We start from the raw sequence: 12,773 nt of genomic DNA, 5'->3' as shown, positions 1-12,773 counted from the left end.
AGTAAAATTAAAATTTCGCGTAAAAGAAAGTTTCGTGGAGATGCCTTGCTGATTTGTATTATATTAGATAATGGTGCTTGTAAATTTATTTTGTGTGTTACTTTCCATTACAGGAAGCCCTCTCGAAAGCCCAAGAATGTCACCAAGCCAGCACTTCGCATTTGCGCCTGTAAAAAGGTAAGTAATTGAGGTTAAAAAAAGCAATATTTATAAAGATGCTAGTGAGTAGATGAAATCTTTTTAGGGTTTAGAGCAGTAATCGCCAAACCGTCGATCGCGAGCTATTGCCTAAATTTAGACAATAAATAAATGTAAGATTTAGAAAAAAGTGGGTAGTTCCTTTGATTGGTAGCTCACAGTAGGATTTGAAAACGGGGCTCAGAAGCTTTATAAGTTTGGCGACCACTAATTTATACAATGGCTGGTAAAATATTTTGTTGTATAGTGGTTGTTTCTTCTAAAGTTTATTAAAAAAAAAAAAAAAAGAGTCAGTAAGGAAGCCTGAAGGTAGGATTTTTTTATTCTCGAAAAATTCCATTACTTTTATCGAAATACACTAAAGCTCGTGAATTCGGCCATCTGCTTAAATTGCCCATAATTCTCTAGTGCCAGGGGGTTCTACTATTATTCCGTTAAGAGTCTTCATCCCGGCGAAATTAAAATACCGCTAATTTTACAGTAATTATGTGATATCTTCAAATAGATAAAAGATAATCGAAATGTGGAACAAGAGCGCCCTAGACAATATTATTTTACATGAGAAACCGTTATCACGACTCACTTATCTGCTTTCGATTTCGAACCATTTTGAAAATCGGCATTTATTTTCGCGTTTCTAAACAGCTGAAAACGGAAAGCCGCTAGGTGACTTGTGATAACGGCACCTCATGCAAAATAATATTGTCTAGGGCGCTCTTGTTCCATATTTCAATTATCTTTTATCTATTTGAAGATATCACATAATTACTGTAAAATAAGCGGTATTTTAATTTCGCCGGGATGAAAACTCTTAAGTTGTCGTTTTTATGAGAAATATTGACCATGCTGAGACAGGTCTAGAGCCAGGGGGATATTATTATTATTCCGTCGAAGTTGTCGCTTTTATGAGAAATGAACTTCAACTATTGTCAGACAGGTTTCACTATGAGAAATAGAGGAAAGTTGGTTATTAGTATTATATAATCTTGTATTTCTTAGATTTTACCTGAATCACCTTCTGCTATATCCTCAATCATATTACCCACGATTTTTTTTTAATTATCTATGGCACGTATATCGGTGAATCACTTTCCCAAGGTATGCAATGCTTCATCACATTGTGCTCGTTGATTTCTCCTTCGGATTATCTTCTATAAACAAAAAAAGATAGGAAAGAAGGCCAAATGATTACGTAATGATGAGATAATTTAATTAAAATAAGAAAGCATTCCGAAAGAAATATGATCACTCATTTTTTTATTTTTTATGACAGTTTAATAATAATAATTATCGCAGTATGTAATACAACAAAAACTTTAACATCATGAGGGTGTGTTGAAAATAAAGTGTTGTTTGAATTAAAGCATAGCTTAACACAAATATAAACTTTTTTGCTGTGGTCTACAGTGAATTAGATCTGTTATCATCGATATACGACGTAAGACTACACACTATATATAGTTGCTGTGTAAATTAAGATTTTATTTTATTTCATTTTCTGTTTCAAGTAGCAATAAATGTTTAGGTTATGAAGCTGCTTGGTGTGCAGCCATGATGAGAACGCTCATTAACTCGAAAATGATTTCGTAACTGTAGATAAACCACTTAAGCTGTTGTTTTTTTACTTCTGTTTTTTTTTTTCTTTTCCTCTCATCTTGTTCTGAAAGTTCTGGACTCTACTTCATAGAAAATTAATTTAAACTTCATATCTAGATAAGTAATTAACTGTCTCGCTTCTCTCGTTGTCTGTACGAGCGCGTCGGATGCATTGATTAGCAACGGAAAAAGGCAGTTGCTAGCGAACGGATAAATATTCACATTGTTCATTCATCAACCCGTAAAATTGGATGAATTTTGCAGATTCTCCCTTCGTACTACGTAACAAGCTGTTCTTTCACTACAAACGGATCTACTGCATTTCAACACTTTTGTTTCGTTTCATCAATATATTGATTGAGGCTCTCGGACTCCTTTTCTTCTTTAATTATACAAATTTGAGTCGAGTGGTACGATCTCCCTCGCTCTGTGTCCGTGTTGGTTTCTAGTTTCTATCGTTTATCACCTTCTTTCCTCTTCTACACTATGAGGTATCATTTGTGTGGAGTAGTTTCAATCTAAAAATCTTCTGTAAATACACCGAAGCCGTAAACCTCGTTGTTGTGGAAAGTAGTTCATGTCTGTTTATGGAGGTGAACTTATTTGCATCTGCACGCAATAAGATTTCTTTTTTTCTTAAAGTTGTCAATAATGTTTAATTTGTAACAACAAGAACTAAAAAGTAACTGAGTCTTTAAGATTTTTTTTTTTTTTGTAATTATATTGGCAGAGATTTATCTGAAAATTTGAAAGCTTTCTTAGTTTTTTTTTTTTTTTTTTTTAAACAATCCTAGTTTGTACAGTTTTTGAAAACTGAGTTTCCGCCCACATGTACATGTAAACTTTTTTCATATAGGGTGAGTTCGCCACTAGTCGACCGCCATCCAATAGTCGACCATTTTTGCTTACTATTGTCTATATAAAATATATCTGATGGACTTTTGGAGCGAAAAATTATTCATGATAAAGCTTGCATCATATACTACCAATGACATTCATTGTTTAACTCTCTCTCGTTTAGCTGGTCGTCTTCGACCAATATATTTCGACGTATCTGTAGAATTACGACTAAAGTGCGCACTTTACGACTGCGTGTAATGAGAATCTTGTGTTCCTGTTGTTTTTCATTTTTCTGAGGATATAGATAGTACGTGGGGTAAGAAATGTTTTAGTTACATAACTAAGTTAGTCTAGAAGCTGTACCAGCATAATTTGCCAATAACTGGAAAGTATTAAATGAAAAACTACGCCTTAAAATGTGGTCGAAATTTGGCATTTTTCCTTTCCCATACAAACCAATTGTCGACCAAGGGTGGTCGATTATTGGATTATTTGAGATTGCGCCAAATTGCTTCAAATTATTCCTTGTTTGGTATTAAGGCCTGTTTTTCAACATGCATGTATAAAATTTTCGATTTCGTGACATATTCTAAAAATCGACCGCCTGTTCCTCATGTTGGTCGACTATTGGAATATTTCTTGCCAGCTGTCGACCACACTGTTTCATACTGTGTTTTGCATTTTGCTGACAAGATTTTGTTCAGTAACATTAGTTGAAAGTTTCTTTTTCTGACAATCTATTTCAATGTGGAACCTTTTTTTGACACAAGAACAAGAAGCCCTCCTAGCTAATCTAATGGCTAGCACGCGTGCCATGATCTTAAGACTTACCTCACCAGTACGAACAATCTTTTCATTCTAGAAGATCCACGTAGAATTTTTAACGCGTATGAATCTTCTTTTTAATTGTGCCCATCATCCGGACACACATTTTGGGATTAAAGGGCGGAAAGAATATTTATGAGGTTCAAGATAAAGAAAAGTTAACGCTTACTTTTCTAGGGACGTTTAGTGCTTCGAGAGAAACAGTTGCTCCAACGATTGTTTATCCACACAAGTCGTGAGTACTCAGAGATATTGGGCCTTATGCAGAGTCGTTCTGACGCGTGATTAGTGCAATACTAAAGCGTTCGACTAACATATGTTACCTGCAGTAGTCAGGCCTTTAGTATGACTCTAATCATGCGTCAAAACGACTCTGCACAAGGCACATTATGTCCAATATTCCCTCTTCGATTGTGGTAGAACGATCCGAAGCTGGCTGGATGATTAGCGAGACATTCTTTGAGTGGGTCGCCAACGGTTTCAATAAATGGCTATTAGATTACGATGTACCTAAGCCTGTAATACTTTTCCTCGACGGTCACAAAACTCACTTAACTTATGAAGTAAACAAATTTTGTGACAACAACGAGATCATATTATATGCCCTGTACCCTCATGCAAAGCATATCTTGTAACCATACGATGTATCCGTCTTCAAGGCGTTAAAAACAAATTGGAAATTCGTTGTCCGCAGCTATCTAACGGAACATAATTTATCTTTTGTTACAAGAGTTCAGTTTGCACCACTTATTGCAGAAGTCTTAGCAACAGCAGCTACACGTCAACAATTATGTATTTCGCAAATGTGGACTGTATCATTTCAATCCGGACGCCGTTGACAACTCAAAATATATCAAGAGTGTATGCAAAAACAAAGAGTACTTCCAGTCAGTTAAACGTTAGTGAAGAAGATCTTATTACTGCAAGAAAAGTTAATACTGTGTACAAGGATGAATTTCAAAAGGCTGCGGTTAACTTCAGCACAGGCCTTGAAGTTTTGAAACTTCCAGCAGAAGAGCCGATAAACGAAACACTACAAACTGATGATAAAAATGCCAGCTTACCAGTAGATGACGAAGTTGTAGTTGGTGAAATCCCTGTATTTTATGATAACAATGAATACTTGCCTCAATCTACTCTTACTGTTAGTCAGGATTTACTAAATGAACTTCTCCAGCCATTGACTGCTGAAGCCAATCCAAGTGTAACAACTGAAAACAGTGAATATAGCACCTATTCTACCAACGAAACCTGACGAATCAGACACCATTGCAGTACAGAAGAAAGAGGAAATCAGTATTGTGCCAAACGAAGAATCAGTTATATGTCTCCTTCAACAAGATAATCAGAGAGACCTTTAATTATTCTGAGAAAGGAAGTTTCTATTCCAGAATTTGTGACATCAAATGAGAAGAAAGGTAACACATTAACTCCGCTGAATGAACTGAACCTATGGAAGATATCTGCCGGGCTATTGAACTGTTTCCTTGGTGTTTGTTAGAGGTAGGAACTGTTGACGACGCTGTGGACTTATTTACACCTGATGTCCACTCAGCCATAAAGGACTTTGTGCCGGTGAAAGCATCAAAATCCAACAGGTTTCCGGTCTGGTACGACAATGAACTTCGTGAACTTTTTAAAAACAAAAAGCTTGCCTGGACTCTATGGAAATCACATCCGAGTGACTACACATACAAAAACTTTGCTAGAATTAGAAGTCTTGCCAAGAAGGTACAGCGGCGTAAATACTTTGAATACATGGACTCAATTGGTAATTTTACTGTTAGTAACCCTAAAGTCTTTTGGTCTGTAATTAAATCTAGAACAAAATCTCCGGGCATACCGGCAACAGTTCAAGATGAAAATACTGAAGCGAGTGATGATCAAAGACCCGACCTCTTCAATAACTACTTCTGCAAAACATTTACTTCCCTTCCCTCTACAACCCACCTTCCCCCTCTCCGCTCCATCTGTTCGGACACCTTATCCAATCTCTCTACCACCCCGGGCGAAGTTCTGGCTCTCTTGCTATCGTTATCTCCACACAGATCACTTGGACCTGATAAAATTAGTCCTCTCTTTCTCAACAAAACTGCTTCAGTTATTACGGTTCCTCTATCTATCTTATTCAATAGATGCTTCAAGGAAGGGTATTATCCCACCAGTTGGAAACTAGCTCACGTGACCCCAATATATAAATCAGGACTTAAAGATCATGTATCCTCCTATAGGCCAATATCTCCTCTTTCTGTAATATCAATTATCTGCGAAAAAATAATCAAAGACAGGCTACTTAAATTCACCTCACCTTACATCCATAGTTCTCAGCACGGCTTTCTACCGAAAAGCTCAAGTCTCTCAAACTTAAGTACTCTTCTTTCCTGTGCAGTCAAATGTATGAATAACAATACTCAATTAGATATTATCTATTTTGATCTCTCGAAGGCCTTTGATTCTGTCAGTCACATTCATCTTCTTCATAAACTCTCCAATAGATTTAATGTACATGGCAAATTTCTCTCTCTAATCACAAGCTACTTGAAGGACCGTAAACAGAGAGTTATTCTTTCAGGGGCGACTTCTAACCCCCAACCCGTGATCTCAGGGGTGCCTCAGGGGAGTGTACTTGGATCTCTGCTGTTTGTCCTGTATATGGATGATCTCTACACGCACTTATCAGCTCAACCTAGTGGCCTTCTGCTTTTTGCTGACGATTGTAAGTTATACAGAGAAATATCGTGTCTCCATGACACAACTGCTCTACAGGAAGACATAAATTACCTTACAGGCTGGTGTGAAATGTGGCACTTGAAACTCAACAGTAAGAAATGTGACAGTATTACTATTACTTTGAAAAAGTCTCCTGTTCCCTCCACATACCATATCAACGATTCCCCTATCACACATTCTGCTAGTCATAATGATCTTGGTGTCATCTTTGATTCAAAACTCACCTTCTCTGACCACATCTCCTCAATACTGAAGAATTCAATGCGCATGTTGGGACTTCTTTATCGATTCACCGAACTACGCACTGTTTCTTCACTAGCAACTTTTTATAAGACATTAATAGCGCCCAAGATCGAATACTGCTCTCCCATATGGGCCATGGCAGCACCTACACATCTCTCCAGACTTGATTCTGTTCTCAATTTCTTCATTGCTATAGTCCGTTTTCGTGTTCCTGCACTTCGAATATTATCTAAGAAGGAGCTCTTGCGACATCTTAATATTCAGACTCCTGAAGTACGCAGAACTATCTCTGACCTGAAATATCTACATAAAATAGTTAATGGAAACTTAAGATCGGAAATATTACTTCAGGAACTATCCTCACGTGTCCCTTCTCGCATCACCCGGAATACCCACCTATTCCATCTTGCCCGTCCTAGGTTGGCTGTTATACAGAGGTCTCTTTTTTATAGAATACCAAACTGTTATAATCAAGTAGCAACTGATGTGGACATATTTTCGAGCTACCCAGTGTTTGAAAGAGCAATTAAGTGAGCTTTGACGGAATAGTTTTACTCTTACACTCTTTTTTCTATGTTGTTGTTATTGTTATCTTGTTTTTTTCTTCTTTCTTTTGTTAGCATGTCCCTGTGTAAAATGGCAAAGTTATGCTGTATCTGGGAATTTGTTCAATAAATAAATAAATAAATATTCAGCAATATACTTATTCTCGCAAATAACATTCTACTGAAGCTCTGGCTTATATTCCAGAAGCATAGCAAGAAACAAAGGATATTGAAAGCGAGTTGTTCCTGGACCAAGTGAATCAAATCAGAAGAATATACCAACACCTAAAATTATCATACATACATACATATATATATATATATATATATATATATATAACGGCAACTTTTAAAAAGCATCTGTTCTGGCCCAAGAGTCCAGTCAAAATCCTAAGTGGATAGTAGAGAAGATACCGTTTGCAATTAGCTTAGAATAATATCGCCGAGTACCGACTTCAAAACAAAACAAAACAAAACAGAAGAAACTAGAGGAGGAAAAGAAACGCAACAGAGATTAAAGAAAGGCAAAAAAAGAGCAAGAAGACGGAAAATCCTAAGAAAAGATCGAAGAAGAATGTAGAACAACTGCTGTTGTAAAACATCACAATAAATATGATGTAATTTACTATGGCGATGGAGCCATATGCAGAGGATGTGGAGTGATAATTAATGATTTTGCTTTGGAAAGTGAGGATAAACTAGTGGGTTGCGATGAATGTGATAAATGGTTCCATTTTCGATGTACCGCTGGCTAGGCATGGGAAGATCTCGCATATAAGCTGTTCCTGTGTGCAGAGTGTACCATATAAATTATTTGAACAAACAATGAGAAACTTACTGTTATTACATGAAAAGACAACTAAAATGCTAAAGTAACTCAGAAGAGAAACCTTATCATATATGAGAAGATAAGTCGGTGTGCTCAAGTAACACAGGAGAGAAACCTAACACGAGAGAGAAATCTATTTCACACGGGGAAACGTGAACACGTAGGATTTTTTAAAAATTATTAGTGACTCTCCTAGTAGTAGAGATAACTTGCAAACCGCTTGTTGTAAGCTTGAATTACAAGTCAGCCAAGCTTGCATCCATCTTGATTGGAAAACATGCAAGCATACCGCAAGCTGGGTTCCAGTAACGAAGTTACATAGCGGCAACCTTGCATTCAGTGTTCCATTCAAGCTTGACGCAAGCGTTTTACAAGTCAAGTCTATAGCAAATGAACGGACAGTGAGCTATGGCGCTCTGCGAAGGGTCTAAAGCATCGTTGCAAGTACAACAAAAGGCAGGTTGTATGAAAGCATGCTTTTCAAGTGCAAGTGTAGAAAGCCAAAAGCCAACTGGTCGAAAGCTTTCTTGCTACTAGGGTCGTACTTTGTTCAGAATTTGTAAAGCTATAATAAGTGATAATATAACGTGCGCATATAACGCAGGAGAGAAATCTTGTTTCACGTGGAAGAACCATTTAATAATCAAATCCATTATTCCAAATAAAGTTGCTATGTATCAAACCCTAATAGCCTAATCCTTTAATTTCTAACCACTAAGGAGAAAAACTTTAAGAAAAATAGATAAAATCTGTATCATCGTTTTGTCAAGTTCAAATCTCACGAATAATACAATTTCCAAACATCACCTAACGCAAACAATTACTTCTAAGCGATAGAAATGAAAGAAATTGCGCGCGGTCGACTAATAGCATGAATACGGTCGACTACTGAATGACGATGGTCGACAAGTGGAAATTTTGATAAGTTTTCGTAAAACTCATTTTTATGTCACTGCAAAATTTTAAAAGTGAGCAGTTAACACACGGTATGGTACAAAAGAACCCAAATGAAGCAAATAATTCACTTTTGTCAAATATTATGAAATCATCACGTTTTATAAGTGTTCAGAAGTAAGACTTTTTTTCAGCGGTCGACTATTGGCGAACTCACCCTATGTGTTTTATTTTTCCTTTTCCCTGATGTTCTCTAAAGCAGTGGTTCTCATCTAATTCCTATCACGACCTCCATTTTATCACATCCTCTTCCCAGCGACCCCCTTATAATTTCTGGTTTGTAATAAGTTTGTGTGGGATTTTTAATATACCTATTACGGAGATCTCACGATATCCGTCTATTTCTATAATAGTCGAACCCATTTCTTGTACCTAGGTATAGAGTAGATACATAACTTCCCTAAAAGCGAATGTATTCAAACCAAATTTGGTCAGTTCATTCAAATATTGAATCCGATCCGTCATATTGTTTCAAAATGGAGGCCGTCATTAGCTTCCAATTTTAACTGTATTTCAATGTGAAGGTGTTGTTACATACTTTCCTGGTGCTTCAATATGCAGTTCTCATTAGTTTCATATCGTACCTCTTTCATTTAAATTTATTTTTAAACATTTTAGCATCTGTTAAAAGTGTTTAGTAGACCTATATTTTTGTTGTTCTCAACAGTATGTATAAAAATAAAAATATGCCTATCAGAACAAAATTGAAAATAATAATTAAAAATATTTTCCAGTATTCTAATTATATTTATCTCTTCCGCTTATCTTCGCGACCCCCTCTTGAGAAATCCTCCTCTAGATAACTAACTAAAAACACACAGGATAACTAAAAACACACAATTTCAGGGTTATAATTTCTATCAGATGTACTGTAGATAGGCACCCGAGTCCATTGCAACATGGTTTCAAATATGGTTGTTTTCCATGTTTTAAAATGATGATCAATGGCGAACTGCTTCACATACATCTAGAACAAATATTTAATGTATTACCTCTGCTTAAATGCAAGTCACACATCTATGTCCCACAACTCCATGAATCCAATGCCAAATAGATAGTAGAAAGGACAAAGAAGGTTGGGAACAAGGTTGGAGAATGTAGTAGTCAAATGTTGGCAGTGTAAGCGTAGTTATGGAACCACTGCTAATGTATCTGCAAAAATAATTAGTTAGTTAACTTGATCTCGTTTACCCGACACTACTACCGTTTTCAGCGTCGGGTTTCTTGTCCACTCCTTGTTCTTTCCGTTTGGTTTAGTGAGAATATGAGCATCAAACTGTGACAGCATAGAGCATTCAGTTGAAAATGACTGACATAGCATAATGGGTGAAATTTCTTATTCAAAAAAAAGGAAAGAAAAGAAAATAAAAAATAAAAATAAGTACTCTTTATTGATTTAGAAAGGCTTTTGGTCAAGTAACTGGGATGGAAGTGTTAAAGATAGTTCAAGTGGAAGGATTGATGGCCTTTATATATGAACCAGTAGATTCAAGTTAGAAGAGGGTAAAGGGTAATTGTAACAGGGTAGAACAGCGCACCACTGTTATATATTATTCAATGTCTATTTATAGGAATGATTGTTTTCTTTGTAGATGATATATTGGAATCTGAATCGAATTTACCTTTGTGGCAAGTGACCTGCCACTGGTTTAATAATAATAATAATAATACAGTGAAACCTCTACTAACGGACACCTCTATAAAGCGGACACCTCCCGTAACGGACATATTTTGTAATCCCCAAACACTGTAATAGGAAAAAAACATGTTGATAAACCTCTCTAAAGCGGACACTCTCTAGTACGCACACGGACAGTCTTTCCTGTCTTTTATAGGTATTATTTACCTCCGTATTACGGACACCTTCTCTAGAAACAAGTTGGAAAGTGCAGTAAAAATACATTTTTTGTAATTCATACATGTGATATCAAGGTAGCATTGTGACACTTTACCTCTTCAACTGGCTGTAACAACACATTCATGTCCTTTGCTTGCATCCACTCCCACCCAAACTGTTTTAGACAGAAAAGTGTTTGACAGTTACCCACAATTTGGGATGACACGTTATGGTACTGTTCCGGTAGAATCTGTAAGCAAGCAAGCAGAAGACAAGTTTGGTATTTTTGGCCCGCGGGTACACATATTGTCTGAAAAAAAGACACTACTGGACTGCAATTAACTCACAAATTAGAACAACATACCGAAAATGTAGTAAGTAGTAGCAAGTGTAAAGAGCAGAGAACTATATTATCTTATTTCCATGTTGTGCCTCGAACATAGAGTATTGGGTGGCGGAGGATAATTCAGGCATTTTTGTCATATTCGTAAATACACGATTCATGCAAAAATATTTGTTTTCTAATTGCGTATTACCTTGTTTACTAATTTACGTCATAAAATATTGAAACCTCTTTAAGGCGGACACCTCTCTATAGCGGACAATTTTTGATTTCCCATGGCTGTTCGCTTTAGAGAGGTTTCACTGTAATAATAATAATAATATATGAGCATGGATTGACTCTTGGTTTATTCGAAATCCAGTGTCATACTGAGTGAATTAAAATTAATTCTGGGTTGAGAACAATGACATCCACATAACTGTCATATTAAATTTATATTACGTAGCTAGCTATTATTTTTATACTTTATTTTATTTACATCTATGTTAACATTTCAAAATACAATTGACAAGAGGACTCTATTTTAACCCGTCCCTGTCTTCTAAACGAATTATTTGCGAATCTATTTTTTTTTCCCGAATCCTCTCTGTCTTAAAAGCGCATTTTACATTACGTGTTCTCTTTCTCTCACTCTCACTCTCTCTCTCGGAAGGACAATTTGAGCACAGTTTTCAGTAAATTAAAAAGAATGTAATTTTCTGTACGTTCCAGCCTTGAAACTCATGAAACTGTGTGCGTTCCACCGTTATTCCTAAAATAAATTTTCCAAACCGATAGAACTTTTGTCGCTGATTGTACAAATTTTTCGATCATCGTGGACGTCGTCATATAAAATAAATAAATAAATAAAAGAAATGTGTATAACGTGTCAAATAATAAAAGATTACGCCTTAATACCCAATTTTGAGGAGTATTATCACATAATATGCTCATATAGAAATGCTCCTCGTCAACATTGACCCTTTGCACTGCATTCCTATTCCACAGAAAGACCCTAAACTATTTCACAACATTTTTTTCCGCTCGGAAATTTCTAGTATAAAATAGATACTCTTGACAAAAAGAGCAAAGAAAAAAAAATGTCAGCTGAGATAAATAGAGGAGTGCAAATAGCATTGTCGTCTAACAGTTTACACAAGAGCGCCAATGTTTCAATAATGATTTTGACGAAGTTAGCTTGTGGATGTTTGATATATCCTTTTTTTTGCACGGGGAGAGTATAAAGTGTTTGAACACTATTTTTCCCTTAGGTCACACATAGGGAATGAATTTGGACTTCATCGGCACTGTCACTATTCATCTCATGGATTGGACACTAATATGAACTTCTATTTTTACATGCCATCCTCTTCTTACCCCAGCCCGTATCGATGGGGCTGAACTTGGACTTCTAGACGTCGGGAGTGTCACAATTATCTCAGAAACCCAAAAGCTATGGTTTGGGTACTAATGTCGGTCACTTTTGACTATTTTTACATGCCACTCCTTCATGCCTCCCCCCTTTGCCGAAAATGTACTGAAACCTAAAGGCCATAGTCCACATATGTACCAAAGATCGTCAAAATCGGCGCAGCTAGGAAGATATCGCGGTCAAACATAATTATGTTAATTTTATGTACATAGAACATGCCCCTCTGCCTCCCTTAAAACGTAACTTCTAAAAACGCTGTGACGACAATGGTCCACTTATTTTAAACGAAGAACTTGATGCGAAGTTTCGTCTCTTTAAGTTAATAGGAGCATGAGATACTAAATTTTTCGTATAAATTTTGAATCAGCCGCTCCTCCTTAGGATTTTAACAAAATAACATGATAAACACTTAAGCTAGGCAA

At 36.3% G+C, this 12,773-nt stretch overlaps 1 protein-coding gene across 12 annotated transcripts in view; it reads left to right on the top strand.

Annotated features, from left to right (window-relative positions):
* The window catches only part of dop (microtubule-associated serine/threonine (MAST) protein kinase dop), a 1,172,801-nt gene that overhangs the window by 1,086,574 nt on the left and 73,454 nt on the right, over positions 1 to 12,773 (top strand). For all 12 annotated transcript variants that reach the window (XM_081761418.1, XM_081761420.1, XM_081761421.1 and 9 more), the window contains one exon: positions 114 to 177. In XM_081761418.1, coding sequence (XP_081617544.1) covers positions 114 to 177 — 64 coding nt within the window. The remainder of the gene's footprint in view (positions 1 to 113; positions 178 to 12,773) is intronic.

The sequence above is a fragment of the Thermobia domestica genome, chromosome 6 (genome assembly GCF_964235325.1).
Source record: "Thermobia domestica chromosome 6, izTheDome1.hap1.1, whole genome shotgun sequence".
NCBI classification, from domain to species: Eukaryota; Metazoa; Arthropoda; class Insecta; order Zygentoma; family Lepismatidae; genus Thermobia; species Thermobia domestica.
Note: the sequence above shows the minus strand (reverse complement) of the source record. Positions and strands in the feature narration are given on the sequence as shown.